Below are 18,935 nucleotides of genomic sequence, written 5' to 3' on the forward strand. Positions count from 1 at the left end.
CACATTGCTCTTTAAGAGATTCAGGAAAAAAAAATTTTTTTTGGCAAGCTTTGTGGGCTTTTATTAGATATACGCTGTAATTTCAAACTGATTACATGATGTCTGGCTTTCCCTGAACCCCAATTCAATATCCTGAAGAAGGGGAAGCTTTATTGCAAGGCTGAGGCACACGCCAGGAGTGGGGTCTGGCGGGGAGCGCTGGCGCTCACAGAGCTGCTGATTGCTTTGGCTCCACCCCCTAAAATATCTGGCTGGCTGCGATCCTTCACCTCTGCGTTGCTTTTTACATGGACTTTTTCATCCTTTTGAACTATGTTTATTTTGCATTTATAAACTTTTTTAAAAAAAGACAAATCATTCACAATGCTACAACCTTAATACTCCAACTGCTTTCACTTTTCCACATTCTCTTACTGTCCTGGATTAATGTTTTGACTGTTGCATTCATGCTGGAATTATAAATTTTTGTTCTAGTTTAGTCAAATTTTAATGCCTTCTATGCTCATAAAGGTAAAAATCATTTGCAAATTTAAAGAACAGGAAGGAACAATAAAGCCAAGAAGAGGCCTTAGAATTGCCTGCAAATAGATGATAAAGATTATGCAATAGTTATAAACTTTTTTCAATAAAAGACAAATCATTCATAATTCTACAACCTTAGTACTCCATCTACCTCTAAAAGCTAAGTCATTTAGAGGCAGTGAGCCCAATAGAATAGAACTGAAGTGATTTTAGCGGTTACTTATTTAACAGAAGAGAAAACAGAGTCTCAGAGGTTAAATGACCTGCCCAAAGTTGCACAGCCCCTAGGTGCAGTCAGGACTAAAGCGGGCTGTGAAGGACTTTTTCACATAAGCCGAACAATCTATTTCCACACTAGTAACTTTCTGTGGGACATAAGTTCTTTGAGTGTCTATACTTTGTGGCATGAGGGAGTTGGAACAGATGCTTTTAAAAATCCTTCCAACTCTAAAATTTTGAATCCAACTCAAAATGAACACAATTGGATCCCAGCCTAGTCAGCCCAGGATTACCACACACATAATGAAAAATGTGGTAATGATCAGAACACTCACAATTTTAACAAGATGTTTTTCTGCAGTGGCTAACTGGATTCTTACAAAAGCTGAAGGCTGGATCTCAGACTGCACTGTGACAACACATCCGCTGTCAGACGGATCCACAGGCTGGTGCCGACACTGTAAAATGATTAACTCAGAGGAAAAGGAGGTGGTGTTCAGCAAACAAATGGAGGGGTGATCCTGTTTCCGGCAAATATCCTTGAGCCTCGAGGACTTTCCAAGCAGAATAAGGCCCCCTCTGCTGGTAGGATTTGTCGTCCACCAAAAAGTCAGAACTTGTTAGGTTTGTGAGAAATGGGGGGGAAATCCTAATATCAGAACAGATTAAAGCGGTGAGGAAATGTGAAAAAATATATATGTAGTTTATAAAGTTTCAACTCTTCAGACAAGAAAACACAGTCCTAGAAAGTTTACAATCGTTTTCCCACAAATTTGTTAGGCAACATTCTCCTGAGGAAATTTTCACCATAGGTGGTGAAAATATCTGACTAAAAATATAAAGCTAGCTTTTTGAAAATACTGAATCAATAGTAAATAAAAATTACACTTTTGATCAGTGGAGAGTAGGGTTCTTCCCACACTCTCACGTGAAACTCTTTCATTTGCCTTTACCAAGATGTCTTAAACTTCAGTCATTCAAATATCACTGTCATGCTTCTTGCCATAGCCTAGTACTATGTGTATTATTTAATATTTCTCCTTCAATAAAACCATTTTTATTTTAACTTCATCCTAAGCAATAGAATCCATGAAATTTCAGGTTTGATGCGTTAGGTATATATGTATATGCATATGTGTGTGAACGGGTACATAAACCATACACGATAAAATAAATACATGACTCTTGAAAAATGTTCATCTGTGTGCCAAATTCTTCTCCATTAATTATTGCATGTGTGTAACGTGCTTTACAAAACACTGAGGTAGCACCTCATGTTTAAGTCATGTAAATACAGTAGTCATAATTTCATCATTCCTTTAAAGGCAAGTTGTTGACTGCTTTTCTTCATCTGGTCTTGCCCTTCCGCCTTATCCTCTTTCTTGAGGCCTTTCTTCATCTCCTTTCCATCCTTTGACAGTCATTTGGTTTAGTATTCATATTTCCTTTCCCCAGTGTGGTGAGGAAAACGTCTTTCTCTACTGCCCACTGGGGACTGTGCCTCATTTGATACTGAACTCAGGGAAACCATATTGAAACAAACTGGCATTTGACAGGATGAATAAAAAGACCTTTGTATCCTTGTCATTTTCTAGGAATTGGGGCTTGAAGAATATTGAAAAGTGATGTTATTTCTATTTCATCCTCATAGTCAGCCTTCTCTGAGGAAATGGCACATAAACACAGAAAGGCCAATGTACAAAAACATGTTTAATAAATTATTTCTTGAGGAACAGAATAGAGTCTGTTTCTGTTCGGGCACTGTGAAGGCTGAAATAGCTGCAGGGAAGAATGGAGATGAGAAAAAGGCTGATCTTCATGAAATCGTTTCCTTTATTAAACATTCCTGTGGAATTAATTCATGCCCTGTTTCTTCAGTAAAAAAAGTGACCATTATGCATTTATGGCTGGATCAATACAATTCCCAGTTAGTCATAACTTGATACTGCTGTGAAACCCCAATTATTTACAGTGAATTGTCTGTATTGAAGCTGACCCACAAAAGATCAGTTTTGAAACGTCGTGTCATTGTAATCTGTTTTCTTTTCCCTAACCTATTATATCATCTCTGTTAACTCTTAATAAGAAGTGAATAAATAGGTTGGGCATGGTGGCACGTGCTTGTAATTTCAGCACTTAGAGAGGTCGAGATGGAAGCCTCACTTGAGGCCAGAAGTTCAAGACCAGCCTAAGCAACATAGTGAGACCCCATCTGTAAAATTTAAATTTTAATTTTAAAAAGAAGTGAATAAACAGTTTTTCAACACAAAATATTACACTTTTAAGCAACTTTGGACGTAAAGAGCTCAGAAAGATTTGCTTCAAGTGCAAGCCATTTTATAATAAGAAGTGCATTACATAAGGTTACATAGAAAACTCTTCTCCCTAAGGAGAGAATTGCAGTGGCTAAATTTTCATTTTGGTAACATTTGCATAAGAGTTTCAGAATCATATGGAAGATTTTTACCAAGTAGCCTATGATAAACCAAACATGGATGAAAATGAAAGTTACTGCAGAAGTTTAAGCATATTCAATTCTAACAGCAGCTGATCCTGAAGACTGAAAAGCTAATATAAGACTCTGGGACCCATGGGGAGGAATGGGTTCTCCGCATTTACCATGGCTCCCCAAAGAGGTTCTTTCTGATGGCAAACAGATGGAAACCCCATAGAGCGGCAGATTCCTGCTGTGACTATCACAGGGCTACATCGTGCTTTGGAAATGACATCAGCCAGGAAATCAGTGACTGCAGTTTCAGATTTCATAGAAGGATTTTGCTTCGTTTTTTTGTAGGCCCAAAGATGGCAGGAGGAGGCAATAAATTCTGCCTTAGAACTTCTCCTGGTGGATGTTTAAATAGATTATATGAGTAAATCAACTGTCCCAATCCCCTGATGTGATGTGGACCATCCGGTTTGAATTTTAATTTCTAGCGTCCTTCTTTTAGAGAACCAAAATAAGCCAACAACTCAGAATAAGTTGGGCCTGATAAGTAGAATGCAATGCTGAGGGGGATTATCAGGAAGAACTAAAGTATTTACTTTTTATGAAGCTTTCCTTTAACCAGATTTACAGCTGGAAAGGGCCAAGGTGAAATAGTGCTGTACATAGATTAGCATTTCTCACCAGAGAATAGATTAGGTTGTCTCACTTCAATGCTGAAGTTTACTATACATGAATAAATGCTGCTATTATTTTCATTCTTTCATCATTACTGAGACTTTACTGAAATCACCTTTGCGAATGTGGAGGAAATTCTAAAATTGGGGAATAGGTTTTCTGTGAGTTGCTGTATGCATTGGTATTTACCTTGTGTTTTTGTCAAGAAGCTGTAAGCAAGATTTAGACTTAGTTCTTTGAGTGGAAGAATTTAACTCTCTATTTACTTCTATGTAAGTGGATCCTCCTCCAATGAATTCATATCCAATTTCATGAGTAGCTGTTGCAATTTCAAAAGACTTGATGAGTGGTTAATACTAATGAAGTCAAGGTTTTGGGTAACATCTTTACGAAGGTCAATTTTGTCCTACTCACCTGAACTTGAGAAGTGATGCCGGGTGTCAAGGAAGACACACTCCCAGAGTGTTTGGGAATATGCATAAAGATTCATCACCCTATGAACAATACTCAAAATGTATGGCCTATATATGGTGCTAAAAAAAAATTCAATGACACTTTAGATGATGAGGCATCCTTTATTTAAGGTGTGTATGTGGGAACTATCTCCATAGGTATACAGGACCACTCCAGTGGGATTTTGCAGTAGGGAAGAGTGATTGGGCTTAACTCCACATATAGCATGGGCAAGTGGGAATTTATAGCCAAGGAGCAGGGTGGGGGTCAATGGATGGAAAAGTACTAACAGGTAACATTAGGGCTAAGTGGGGATTCTGGCCAAACTGACATAACAGGATTCTTGCTGAAAGCAGGCTGGGGTGACTGTGACATAACGACGGTGAGAACGAGAGATCCAACAACATCTGGAGTGGCACGAGATACAGGGAAGAGGGAGTCTACTGCCAAGGATATCTTGTTAAAATTGACAGTGCAGGCCGGGGCGCGGTGGCTCATGCCTGTAATCCCAGCACTTTTGGGAGGCCAAGGCAGGTGGATCATGAGGTCAGGAGATTGAGACCCCGTCTCTACTAAAAATACAAAAAATTAGCTGGGTGTGGTGGCAGGCATCTGTATTCCCAGCTACTTGGGAGGCTGAGGCAGGAGAATGGCATGAGTTCAAACAGAGCTTCTGCAGAGCCGAGATCATGCCACTGCACTCCAGCCTGGGCATCGGAGACTCCATCTCAAAAAAAAAAAAAAAAAAAATTAATATGAACAACACGGAAGTCCAAAAGTCAAGGCCTACTTGAAAAGTTCAGGGGAACCTGAGTAGAGTTCTGTGAAAGAGAAAATCTTTGTCAATGGTGAGTGTTTTCTGGGTGCTTTTAGAGACAAGAAGCAGAAAAATATGGCTCAAACAAGTTTAAACAGTAAGATATTATTTCCATTCTACTGAAGACTCAGAGGTGGGTCAGGTTCCAGGATCATCAAAGACTCAAATTCTTTCTGTTTCTTAGATAATCTTCAAAGTCACCTTCACCCAAAGTCACCATGACCCTCCATCAAGGTCACAAACTGGTGGCACCAGATTCAGATCAACAATGCTAGATGAAGAAGAGGGACTTTTTCTTATATCCTTTTGTTTTTTTAAAGGGGTAAAGAAAGCTTTCCCAGTAGCCTTCCAGGAGACTTCTTGTGTCTTGGTAAGGATTGGGTCACATGCCTATTCCTAAATCAATCATGGAGAGGGAAATTATACTGATCAATTAGAACAGCCATTCTCAACCTTAGCTGCATTTTGAAAGCTCAGGAAAATACAGATACCTAGGTTCCACCCTCAGAAATTCTTTAGTTGTTTTGGGATGCAGCCTGGGGCATGTGATATGGTTTGTATCTGTGTCCCCATGGTTTTTTTACCTGTGTCCCCACCCAAATGTCATGTTCAATTGCAGTCCTCAGAGTTGGAGGTGGGACATGGTGGAAGGTGACTGGATCATGGGGGTGGATCCTTCATGATAGTTAGCACCATCCCTTTGGTGCTGTTCTCATGACGGTGAGTTCTCACAAGATCTGGTTGATTAAAAGTGAGTAGCACCTCCGCCCTCACGCTCTCTTTTGGTCCTGCTCCTGCCATGTTAGACGCCTGCTCCCACTTTGCCTTCCACCATGAGTAAAAGCTCCCTGAGCCTCCCCAGAAGCAGATGCTGCCACCCTTCCTGTACAGCCTGCGAAATCATGAGCCAATGAAACCTGGTTTCTTTATGAATTACCCAGTCTCAGTTAATTCTTTATAGCAGTGCAAGAGTGGACTAATACAGCATGAGAGTTTAAAAACTTCTCAGATAAGTCTACTGGGCAGTCAAACATTTTGAGAACCACCAGTTTAGACCAAATGTTTGGGGGTGGGGGCAGAGTGAAGCTGGAGAATTCATACTGAATTATAAACCAATATAAGGCTGGGCACAGTGGCTCATGCCTGTAATCCCAGCACTTTGGGAGGCCAAAGCAGATGGATAGCTTGAGCCCAGGAGTTCGAGACCAGCCTGGCTAACTTGTGAAACCCTGTATCTACACGAAAAGAAAAAAAAAAATTAGCCAGGTGTGGTGGTGTGTGCCTGTAGCACCAGCTACTCGGGTGGCTGAAGTGGGAGCATCGCTTGATCCCAGGAGGTCAAGGCTGCAGTGAGCCATGATCACACCACTGTACTACAGCTTGGATGACAGAGTGATACCCTGTCTCAAAATAAATAAACCAACACAACCATTGAGTATTATTAATTTCCAATGTAAATTTTAAAAAAACATATGTGCATCTATAAATGCATACATGGGACTGGAGTTTGGTTTGGAGGAATCCAGATTTATAGGAAGAACAGATGAATATGGCTCAAATATTAGGAGAACAAATTGGGTGCATCCAAAGTCAACCAAAAGCATTTGTAAGCATGGTTATGATAATGCACAGTCACTTTTGACTTTAGCACAGCTAAACTAATAAACTAAGTAGAGGTGACAGTGAAGGAATTCAGGACATGCCACTCCAAAATATGCTGCCTTGGCATATTAATTATTTTGAAATAGAGGCACTTGAGAAACAGCAGGTAGAGGAAGGGCACTCTAATCTCCCCTTTTCTTCCCAAAAGCAGATGAAACTCCCAAGTGAAAGATACCCTCCCTATACCAGTACAAAAGAAACAACATGCTTATCACCAGAGACAGGGAGTTGAGGCTGAGAGAAATCTGTACAAACTTTGTTAAACTAACTTACCTTCCTAGTTACTTTTCCACAGTTTCCACCCTTTGTTCAAACTACTATATAAGTGCTTAGGCCTAGCCACTTCTTTGGGTCTTCATTGTCCTTGTGGGAGCTCCCACATATGTGTAAACAAAATTTGTATGCCTTTCTCATGTTTAATCCGTCTTACATCAAACCTAGCTGAAAACCATAAGAGGACAGTGGAAAACTTTTCCTCTCCTACAACAGCAAATGACATTTATGAGTCTCTGAAAACAAAAAGAGTATTTTCATGTTCTTAAATTTTGAAAACCCTTCTTAGCTTCCATTATCAAATTGTATAGCTTTTAGCTACTTCAGTATTTTTAAAATTCCTTCTATGAAAGCCAAAGATTTCTTAAGAATTATTGAATGCATGATTTAAAAAAATGTTTTAAAGAAATTTCACTGGTTTAAAAGCTATATTTGAGTGAATTGGAATACCCTAGATTAAGTGGCTCTAAAAAAAATTCGGATCTTTTGATTCGTTCCATTTATTCATTTTTCATCATTTCTTTAGGTTGAGCATCAGGGTTATTTTATTCTCAAACATGTTGCACCACAACCTTCATGCCAACATAGAGCAGCCACATGGTCACTACTGTGTGTGTATAGAACAGTGGTTCTCAACCTCGGCTACACATTAGAGTTACCTGGGACACTTACAAAAAACCTGATCCCTCCTCCCACTCCCATCTCCATAAACAGAAATAGAATCTTTAGGGGTTAGAGCCAAGGCATCTTTACTTTTTAAAAAGTTTACCCGCTGATTCTCATGTAGAATGTGGACTGAGAATTATTAGTACAAAAAGAAAAAAGAAGGTAAATAACAGGGACTTACTCGTGGCTCAATTGCTTGCTTTTAATTTTTCCTCCCCAAAACCTAAGCTAAAATGAGCAATCAATCTCCTGGAAGAGGGTGTTTAGGAGTTTAGCTCAAATGGACTTTGCAAGTAAAGGTAAAGCCTTATGGGGCCTCAAAAGTCTCTGGTAACACTTTGTAAATACTTGTGAAATCAGCTGGCTTTATGCTGGGATTTTTGGATGAGTCACAGCTCTTTGCACTTAAGATGTAGACAAGCCTTCTGATGGCCATTTTTACATGTTTGGTGTCTGGAAACTATAATGAAGAGAAGAAAATCACTGACTTGAAGAAGGATCATATAAGGTGATTTTTTTCAAAGCGGTGATGAAACAACAGGTGAGTCAATAATCTTTCCACCCAGCCCAGATTGCACTGCAGCTAAATCTGTGCTGCTGCAAACAGCACAGCACACCTGCTCAGGAACCCTCAACATACTTTTGTAAACCATAGCATAATTTAGGCCAGCCCTGGAATGTTCTCACTAAGTGTATTTTGGAAAAAGCCTATTAAATCACCGATTAAATCATCAGCAGGAACTGAAGTGGCAAAAGTCATAGCTCTGGGAAAAGAAATGCCTAGCACTGATAGAAAAAATGTGTAAAGAAAGCAAACAAACAAATAAAAACAAAAAATACCTGAGAAGGTGTTCTGGAACTGAACTGGGATTTGCCTTCCTGGCACAATAAGGCCACACATCCACACTGAGGTTTGCAGCAGGAGAGAGGACATTTATTTGCAGAGTGCCAAGCAAGGAGGATCAGGCAGTTCTTGCTTAAGTCCTGACTTCCCTTATGGTTTGCAAGCAAGGGTTTTTTTAAGGCAGGGGTAAATTTCAGGAAAGCAGATGTTACAGGCAAAATTGTAAATCAATACATGGAGAGTTTACACCCTAGTTTGGCCTAAAAGGGCAGGATATCTTGAAGTGGGGACTTACCAATCACAGATAGACTGAAAGGTTTTCCGATCTGCAATTGGTTAAGGAAAAGAAGGTTTATTTAAAAATTCTGGGGTCAACAGAAAAGAATGTAAGCTCTGGCTCCTGGGTGTGGGTTCCTCCAGGCACCTCAGAAAAAAATTTAGACCATAAAGAATGGCAGTAAGAGTTCAGTCCTCAGTTCCCCCTTATCTGAGGTCTATGCGCAGGCAGATCTGTTTGGTGGGGGTCTGGATTTCTGAAAAACAATTCAGGGACATATGTTAAGATGTTATCTCTAGTTCCTATAGGGGAACCAAACATCCTGTGATTCCAATTTCCTTGGCTATCGTCTTAAGTTACTACTACCTTCTTGCTCATCAAGTTGCTTATTTACTTTTCAGGGCTAGCTAGGTGCCTGGAACTTCCCTTGTAGGAACTCAGGATTTTCCTTTATTTCCATACTTGGAGGGCCCTGTAGGCCCCTAAGAGGGGTCCCTGCTCTGTCTAAGAGAAATGTGGTAGAGTGGAAAGAGCATAAGAATTGAGCAAGATGCCCTGAATTCTGATCTGGGCTTTGCCTGGATCCTATTTGGCTCTATCATATTATCCTGGGGAAGTCATATTAATCTCTCTGAGCCTCAGTTTTATGATTCAAGAGATGAACTGGTCTAAGCTCTCATTGTTCAGGCTCTAGCTGCAGATACATTCCAGATGTTTATCTTAATCCTTAATTTGTAATTTAAAAGAACCTATTTAGGTCATATCTACAAATGTAAAAAAATCACATTTATGATTTCCCATTTTATATTTTACATGATTATTTCCAGAATCATTTTATAATTTTACCAATCATTTCATTAGAAGTCTTACATACATTGTCAGAAAAATAGTCTCCTTAGTTTCTGAAACTACTTGCAGCGTCTTAGTCAAATCATGTAAAGCTTTCCTCTGTTCTTTGGCATTTTAACAGTTTAATGGTAATGAATCAGTACAAGAACAAAAGTTCTAGAAACAAAAATATTGTATTAACTACGGAAAAAATTTTTGCCTTTTCCAGTAAACATACAAAATAATGGCACTCCTTAGCATATGAATGTGGTATTGCCTTCTAATTAAATATTTTACAGCAAAGTGTTGCTGTTATGGTTCAATTCCTGAAGCTTTCTTTTGCTTTACAATGTTAGGGAGTGACCATCTCTTCCTATGGTACTTCATGACTTAAAAATGGAACAGACACTTTATATTCACAAAAGTATATATTCTCCTTTCCATATATGAAGTACATAGACTATAGTGTATCGTTTTGGAAATTTTGGAAGAACTGGGACTAAGAGGTTGAGTTTTCACAGAAGAGACTCTGATCAGAAAAACTAGCCAGTAATTTACTGTTGAGACTTAAGATCTTGAGAGTTTGTGGGTACTCCACGGACACACGTTTTATAGCAGATGCCATGAGTACTGGTGAAACTTTTAGTCATGTGCCCTTTATCTTAAGCATTTGACTCTCCTAATGAAATAGTTGAAAATAAAATAGCAGCAATAAATGCTTTCCCACATACTTTATTAGGGTCCTGTTTGCATAGTACAATTTTAGCCATGTGCTATTTTGACTTAGGGTATTCAGTCATTGATATTGATGTGTTTTATTTCACAAACGTGCAAATTTCACTTTTGAACAAGGACTTGGGCCCATTTTATATGTTCACATGATATTAATATTTGCAATCAAGTTATTGGCAGGTCTCACTTAACTAATAAATGCTTATTTTTCACATTAGAAATGTACTTATAAGTCTATATTCTAATAATTTTTCCTTATGAAGCAATTCCTTTTCTAATAAATACACATGATGAGTTTATAGAAAGGATTTTAGTATGTGGTGGATCAATCTTGGCCCAAATCCAAAGGAGCTGCTTTAATTAAACAACCAAAAGAACCTCAATTGATAGTGGTATCAAGTATAAAGTAATCACCTTGTAAAGACTCACTCCCCAAGAGAATATTAAACACTATACCTATGGCCAATAAATTAATTACCTTCTGGCTAATCTCTAGCCCTATTTTTCAATATAAAATGATTATAAATTACAGTAAGGCAAGTGTCCTCTAAAGTTGAGTACATTTAATTCCCAATGTTACAGAATTCAAAATGATACAAATACTGCATGTCTTTAAAATTTCAGTCTGTTTTTCTATTGAGTTCAAAAAGTTTAAAAGATGGAGGTTACCACAAATACCTATATATAAAAAGTTCACTCTATTCTACAAATTACATAGATCTAGTACTTTTGGTGAGTCCTCTTAAATTTTTTTCTGGCATTGCCAATCTGAGAGTGACTTTTTATCAATACATATTATCTCGCTTTGCAAAAATGCATTTTTAAAAGGTTTCAAAAGTCACCTTGATAATCATAGTGCTCACTCACCTGACACTTACTGCTAAAAGGTTGTTATGCATCTTTTATACCTGGTTGAGGTTCAAATTCCAGCTAACAGAGAAAAGTGTCCCTATAATTGACAAAAGGGAAAAGATTAAAAAGGGAAAGAGAAGCGGGTGGTAAGAAAGATAGATTTTTCATTTCTTATCTTGTGATACATTCTGCAGCAGTAAACATCACTGTCTCTTAAGTAGACCCTTTGAAGGCATGGGGAGAAAACACTCCAAGAGAAAGCTTTAAACCAGAGATTGCTTTCCTATTCTATGTGGCTTTGACCTTTTGGAAAGTGCATGGCTTCTTCTCCTTGAATTAAATAAAACAAGAATATAAGGACTGATGATTTGATTTAGTGAGTTAGTTACGGAAATAGTTTTGGCATCTCTTATTTCCATTCTGTTATCCATTACTTCTGTTCTGTTAATGGCAGCAGACACTTGATTAACTACTGAGATTTGGACATGAAGGGTATCCAAAGTGGATTGTGAAGTATATCATTAGCTAAATCTCCATTACGTCTTCACTTCACCTGTTCCTGTTTCCAGATTTCTGGCAGACTGGCATCTAAAGGGCTTCATGTTAGAAGCAGGAGAGGCTCTAAATATTTCAAGAATAATTGAAGAAAAAATACACATTATAACAGCTTGTCAAACTACTGAATGGAAGGGTCGTTCATCATTTTTGGGAAGGATTAAAAGCAAATCTCCTCTTCCCCAACAAAAACAAACATTAGTACAAAAACTAAAAGAGGAAGTTAAGAGAGTTATACAATTTCTAAATAGCTATAAAAGTATTAATTTATGCACAACCATAACAGAGACTGGGGGACCACTCTCTATATATTCATAGCTAGAGTTGTAAGCAAAAATTGCAGGTAAAAAGGCAAAAATCCAAATTTCTTATTAATAATCAGTATAACATCCAACAGCAACAATCACTGACTGTAGGGGTTAACATTTACTGTAAGCCAAAATCCTAGAAAACATTAATATAAAATACAATTATATATTTCCTGGCTGATTTGCTTATATATCTAGGTCATAAAAAAAGAAAGGCAACTTTTTTCTATATGGCTTATACAAAATCAGATGTTACAGCCAAAAGCAATTGTAAAGGCTTCTGATAGTTCAAATTATTGTGAAACCCCAAAGAATAAAGGAATTTCTGAAAGCCTAAAATTAGAAGGCATGGAACTTATACCTTTAGGCTTCTCATTCTCAGTTCAGTGCTTATTTTTTCCTAAAAAATTAAAAAGTAAAAATTAAAAATTTCAGTTTTTTAAAAACTGAAAATATTAATAGGCTTCCACACTTAATATGTCGTATCCACAAGGAGGCAAAATCATTTCTGTAAAACAAAAAATAGAACATGAAGAAAAACTTTTATTATAAAACTTAAGAAGCAACAAATCAATCAAATTATGAAAAAAAATTACGTCACTGACCGAACCTCATAACCTGAAAAGAACCAAGAAAAGAAATTCCCATTATACTTGAACTTCTAAAACGGCTTAAAGAAGGTCTAAACTAGACTTTGTTGCAATCCAGAAAGTTAAAGGACTAAAAAACTGGAGAAATAGAGTTAAGAATTCGATTTATTAGACAGCACAGTCTATCTTGAGATAGCAAAATAGACATGGCTTTATTTGCTGATTGAGAAGTGGTCCAGCCGTTGGCCAGCAGCCATTTACATATCAGTGACCAAATGCAAACATACCCGTACTAACAGTGCTTTGGTCCATGACATACCCTTTTGACAGCCCAAAGCTGAAATATCAACTCTATCTGGGGTTTCTTTCTTATACAAAGATGTCATCTAGCAATTGTTGCTTGAGGGCAAGACCAGATGATTGTCACTAGTAGGAAGAAAGCAGAAGTGATGCAGCTTACACTGCATAGTCCTTAATCTTCTGTATTAAATGAAAAAGGTGCTTAAACATAAACTTGTTATTATAAAGTGGATAAAATTCAAAATAAGACAAATATAAAGATGCCAAGGCTAAATACAGATAAAAAAGTGTGATAGGTAAGAAAGCCATTTTGAAAAAAGCCGCTATCAGCCATAACTACTTATTCCATCCTATGATCTCATAAATCAAAGCTTTCAATTGTCTGGACTCATCTGTGACTGTATTCTTCCCAACATGCATTCTTTCTTCTTCCAGGGGTTGTTCAATAACAGCAGGTATGTTTGTGCCATAAAGTTCACAGTGTCCTAGAAACTGGACACATTCTTGAATAACACTGTCATGAATGGCTATCATGTGTTTTGACATGTTTTCTAACAAGGACAGGAAGCATCTTTTGGCATAATACCAGGTATCTGTTCCCAGCTTTTTATTATAAGGCTCCAAGCTTTTGATAACTCGAGAAATACCAAACTCATAGTTTCCTTTGGCACAATAAAGAGTTCCTATCACCAAATTCACAATGCAGAGATGGTACATTTTCCTATTTGGGTCATCATAAGAGAGCTGCTCTTCCTCCTTTTCAATCTTCCTCATCAATTCCTCTGCTTCTTCATTTTGACTTGTCATAATATAGGAAACACAGAGATTAGCCAGTACAATAGCACTGACATTCAGGATGTTATCATAATGCTTCTTGACTATGGGTTCATAGAAACCAATGGCTTCTTTGTATTTATTTTCTTGCATGAACAGAACATGAGCCACATTCAACTTCCACACATCATGGTCGTTACAGAATTCCACAGATTTGCGGAAGATCTTTTCCACCATTGGATAATTTTCAAGGTTCCAGTAGATTTTTGCCTGAGCCATCAACACGGGAATATACTTCTCCATGGTTTCATCATATTCATTCACTGCCTTTTTGATAGCTTCATCATCTCTATTGTGTCTTGCTTCCTGTACTTGCTTGGTGAGTCTCCGAAGCTGCTCAGTCAACATACCTGCTAGCCCATCAAGCTTAATGAAAGCCTCTTCAGGAGCTGTCTGGCAAGTGATCACGGCATCCAAGAACTCATAGAGATAGGGTGTGAGAAACTTATACGTCAAATGGGCATTTTCTGCCAGGACATCTGCTGCTAGGTCAAAATACTCATATTTACAGTAGAGCAGCAACAGGTTGCCAAAAGTCTCTGGAGGAAAGGGATTCTGTTGGAGCAAAAACTGTAGCTTTTCAAACCCTTCTGTAGGCCTGGCATCCATGTTCATTAGTGCCTGGTTGTGTAGGGTCACAGGGTCCAACTCTTCCTCTGCCCTGGGTGGCATGTCAGTGAGGGTTTCTTGGGCTACCTCATAGTTTCTCAGTTGGTATTCTATGGCTGCCTTAAGGTTGAAGGCTTCCACTAGAGCAGTCTGATGCAGGACTAAGGTGTTGCCAACACTGCGAACATCAAAGCCCTCAGTGGTCATGCCCACACCTAGCTCAGGGTGCTGTCGGATGCCCCGCTCAATAATCTCAGCAATATGCTTCAGCGCCGAGGCATACTGTCGGCTGCTGTAATAGGCCAAAGCCAGGTTGTAGGAAAGGTCAGGCTGGTAGCCTGAGGCCTGCAGTGCTGCAGAAAACTTGGAACATGCAGCTTCATACTGTCCCTCCTTGTAGAGCAAACAACCCAGGTTGACCTGGCCATCCATCTCATTCTCGCCCCCACTTTCTTCTCCCCCTTCCCCACTCAGCAGCTGCTCCACCAGGCTCCTGGACCCCGGCAGATCACCCTCACTGTACTTGATGGCGGCTTGCAGGCGGAGGACCCGGCTGTGGTAGGCGGGGTTATCCAGGAGAAGGAAGGCGACCCGGGTGGCCTCCGGATAAAGGCAGGCCTTGTACAGGGCCTGGGCCTGGTACAGGCGGTACTGCTCCAGTTCCGGGTGCAGCTGGCCCAGCTGCTCATAGCACTCGGCCGCCAGCGCGAACTCCTGCAGGCGGTAGTAGCAGTAGCCTAGCAGCGACAGGCCTGCGCGGCTCCTAGGGCTCCGCTGCAGCTCTCGGCCCAGCAGCTGCACCGCCTCGGCGTAGCGGGCACCGCGGATGAGCCGGTACACGACTGCGGTGAACTCCCCGTCGGGGATCTGCGCGCCGCTCAGGCCCGCCATAACCACCACGGCTGTTACGCGTGCGGTTACCACGACAACAGGGCAACCGGAAACGGAAGACGGCCGGTTACTCTGCCACGGAAGGAATCTGTTAGGAATTAAAAAGGGACCATTCTCGTTAGTCTCTCAAGTTCGGTTTGATCTTCAAAGATTGTGGACTGCAGAGTGGCGGCAGTCAGAAGGGGAAAGACTACTCCAGGCCGTTCAGAGACTGAATCTCCCCGTCCCGGCATGCATCGTTCCTGTGGCGCCGCTGCGCGGGCGTGGCCGCACTGCATGCTGGGAGGCGTAGTCCCTGCTGCACCCACCCGACCTGCGGCCCGTGGGGACGAACGGTCACCTGTCTTCCCGTCCCCCTAAAGATGAGGGGCGCTCTCTGTGTCTGTTGTGCCACCTCGGTCTCTAGCGCGGCGGTGGAAGATTTCCGGCCCATGTGCCTGGCGATTTTGAGCCTTGTATGCGGTGTGGTCTATACTAATGCTGGCGTTTGGCTTACTTTTAATAAAGTAGAGATTCGCTAGTAATAAAAGGACCTTTCAATAAAAGGAGCAGGATGGCAAAAGGGAGTTAACTCCTTGAATTCCCTTGGAATTAGAGCAGGTTCTCATTATGCTACCCCGAGGGCACTGTTTGTAAGAGCACAATAGAGCAGCAAACAGAAATCCTTCTTATTTTGGTGGTTCCAGAGGTTAATGAGGAAAAAGTGCTGTGAATCTTATTGGTACTGGGAGAGGATCTATTTTTGATCGCAGTATCTGTCCCTTTCCATGACAAAAAATACTACTGAGTATATGTTGGCATTTACACTTGGTTGTATCCATTGCTGTGGTCCTCCAACCATCTCTGCCGATAAGAAACCAGTATCTTTTGTCATCTCCCATGATATCCATTGGTCTCTCTGGCACCTAATATAAACCTAATCCAAGTAAAAGTGTGTTGTTTGCTACATAATTACTGCAAATCCTTTGTATGCATCCATAATAGTATTACTGCCCATAAATCTTTTCTATATATAAACTTCACAGCTATCATATGGTTGGTACATCAACCATATCACATAGCACCTCTATTATAGACTGTTTACATATAGTATTTCTAATTTGAATAAGCAACCTGCATTCTGCATATTGCATATTAAGTCGGCAGGCTTGAAAGGTTTAAAGATTTAAGTATTATATTATTAATTAAATCAAACTATTAAATTAATAGTTTGTTTAAGGCCACACCTAGGTAGGTAGGGGCTGAACCATGATATCCAGTAACCAATTTCAATAGGAAATAGTGACTGATGAATAACCCAATCCATGTATCTCATGTACATGAGTTTGTAAGGGCCCGTTGTTTGGTGCTAAGTGTGTATAAGGAATATTATTGTCTTTGTTTCTCCTTTAAAACAACGAACTAACTTTGTGTAGGTAGTAAACTTTGAACTTCTAGGCCTTGATTCCAGCTGTGAACAGATGTGACTAGTGGAGTCGTGTAGCTCGTATTTACCCAGTATCACTGGAAGGAGATTTTTAATAGGTGTGTGATTGCTCATATCATCATATGGCTGACTTTATGTACTTACTCAGTGTTCTCCCTTGCTAGGAATCGGCAGAGTTGTGTCTTCTTGGCTGGAACTAGACAAGGAGCTTCACAGTGCATCAATTCCAAGAAAGGGAAACTGCATCCATTTCAGAAGGATTGAATGGGACTTTGGCTCACCTAAGATCCCACAGAAAGCAACTGTAGAATATTACTATAACTCTATTCTGAGACTTCTTTCAATCTGATCTTTTGGTGAGCCCTTTTAGAGTCTTAAGCCCAAGGAGGTACATTGGTAGAGGATACTGCTCAGTAATAAATTGGGGGAAAGGGTGCATAGACTTCTTTACAGCTGGCTGCCTGATGGTTCTCCCTTGGGAATTTAGGCTCAGTATTTTATTTATTTATTTATTTGATACAGGGTTTGTTCTGTTGCTCAGGCTGGCATGCAATAGTTCACTGCAATAGCTGGCATGATCATAGTTCACTGCAGCCTTGAACTCCTAGGCTCAAATGATCCTCCTGCTTCAGCCTCTTGAGTAGCTGGGACTGCAGGTACACAACCATGCCTGGCTAATCTTTTTTTAAAAATGTTTTAATAGACATAGGGTCTCACCATGTTGCCCAGGCTCATCTCAAACTCCTGGCCTCAAGCAACCCTCCCACTTTTGCCTCCCAAAGTGCTGGGATTACAGGTATGAGCCACTGTGTCTCACAAGGCTTAGTATTTTAATATTCTTATGTATGTACTGTTACCTTAGGTAATTTGTTATTAAATTAAGGTGAGATGACCACATGGGAATGGGAAATTGCCTTTCATTAGTCTTTCTCTCTGTTTTGCAGGGTTTTATTTACATTATCTTCAAATGGCTTCTTGAAAATGTATGAAAAATAAAAGGACTATATTCTCCTCCAAATTTCTGGGATCCCTACCAGGATTCAGTTGGGGTTCTCCTCTTTATGTGGGTACCTGTGAGCGTGGTGGCTGAAGTGGGCAGGAGGGAGGCCATTCTGTGTCTCTTCCTCCTCATTTCATGTGAGGCTGCTCCAGAAGCCTGGCTTGAAAAAAGCAGGACATTCTGCTTAGACAGATGGAGGGCAGGGTCATTTTCAAAATGAAATGAGTGCACAAATCACACTGTGAAATTGGCATGACCATCACTGCTGCTGTGATAGACTGACTTTTATCTGGTCTCTGATAGGCAGTTGGGGAATAGATTAGTTTTGTTGGGGGTGGTGGTGAGAGAAGGCCGTTTAATGATAGAAATTATGGAAAGAAATAAGGTGGAATATTATGAAGTATCATAAAGCATCATTTTGTTTGCAATAGGATCTTGAAAACCTGGAGGATATATCAAAAAGTAAGTGTATCATACCATTTCAAGTAATAGGAAAGCATTTGGTGGTTGCAATAAAGTGATTTGGTGACTTGTAGAAAGGAATTGCAGTTTGATGAAATTTGAGTTGGACTCAGGGTGGATTTTGCTACACAAAGGGAGACATGTTTATCATGTAGAAGAGTTTCATTCAGGCAAAATAGATAGGAAGAAAAAGCATGATGCTTGGTTCTTAGCATACTGATGTTCTGCCTGCCAAAATATGCCATGATCAAATCCCGTATTCTATTTGTGTGTACAATCTATTTGGCATTCTCTTTTAAAACTAGTTGGAAGGTATGTCTTATTTATACTGTATCTGTGGCCCCTTTCTGTTGGTGAACATTGGTAATTTGTGAGTATTTCAACCACAGCTGTGGTCAAACATCTTCCTTTATAAGGGAGGACCTTCTGCAAATCCATTTTCCAGTTGTTATTTCTTTTTTCCTTTGATTTCAGACCATTTTCTTCAGGATGGACAGTTTGGGGGGCTCAGTTATCTTGCATCCCTATTCTCCCACTCCAGTCTTCTACCATGAACAGAGAAGAAAAGTATAAATTAGTGCCAAATTGGAAATATACTTGACTGACTTTTGGGAGCATCTGTTCCATCTTTTAAGACTTTTGGAAAAGGTGTATGCTAAAATCAACATTTGAGAACATTTGTGCTCAGATGGTG

The 18,935-nt window shown here is 39.8% G+C and overlaps 1 protein-coding gene across 1 annotated transcript; it reads right to left on the reverse strand.

Annotated features, from left to right (window-relative positions):
* Nucleotides 1-12,165: 12,165 nt before the first annotated feature.
* LOC101024147 (tetratricopeptide repeat protein 30A) lies at nucleotides 12,166-15,612 on the reverse strand. The gene has a single exon (XM_003907661.5). It carries the CDS (start codon nucleotides 15,351-15,353, stop codon nucleotides 13,356-13,358), a length of 1,998 nt encoding a protein of 665 aa, XP_003907710.1. The 5' UTR covers nucleotides 15,354-15,612; the 3' UTR covers nucleotides 12,166-13,355.
* Between the last annotated feature and the right edge of the window lie 3,323 nt (nucleotides 15,613-18,935).

Source organism: Papio anubis, chromosome 10 (assembly GCF_008728515.1).
Source record: "Papio anubis isolate 15944 chromosome 10, Panubis1.0, whole genome shotgun sequence".
Classification (NCBI taxonomy): Eukaryota; Metazoa; Chordata; class Mammalia; order Primates; family Cercopithecidae; genus Papio; species Papio anubis.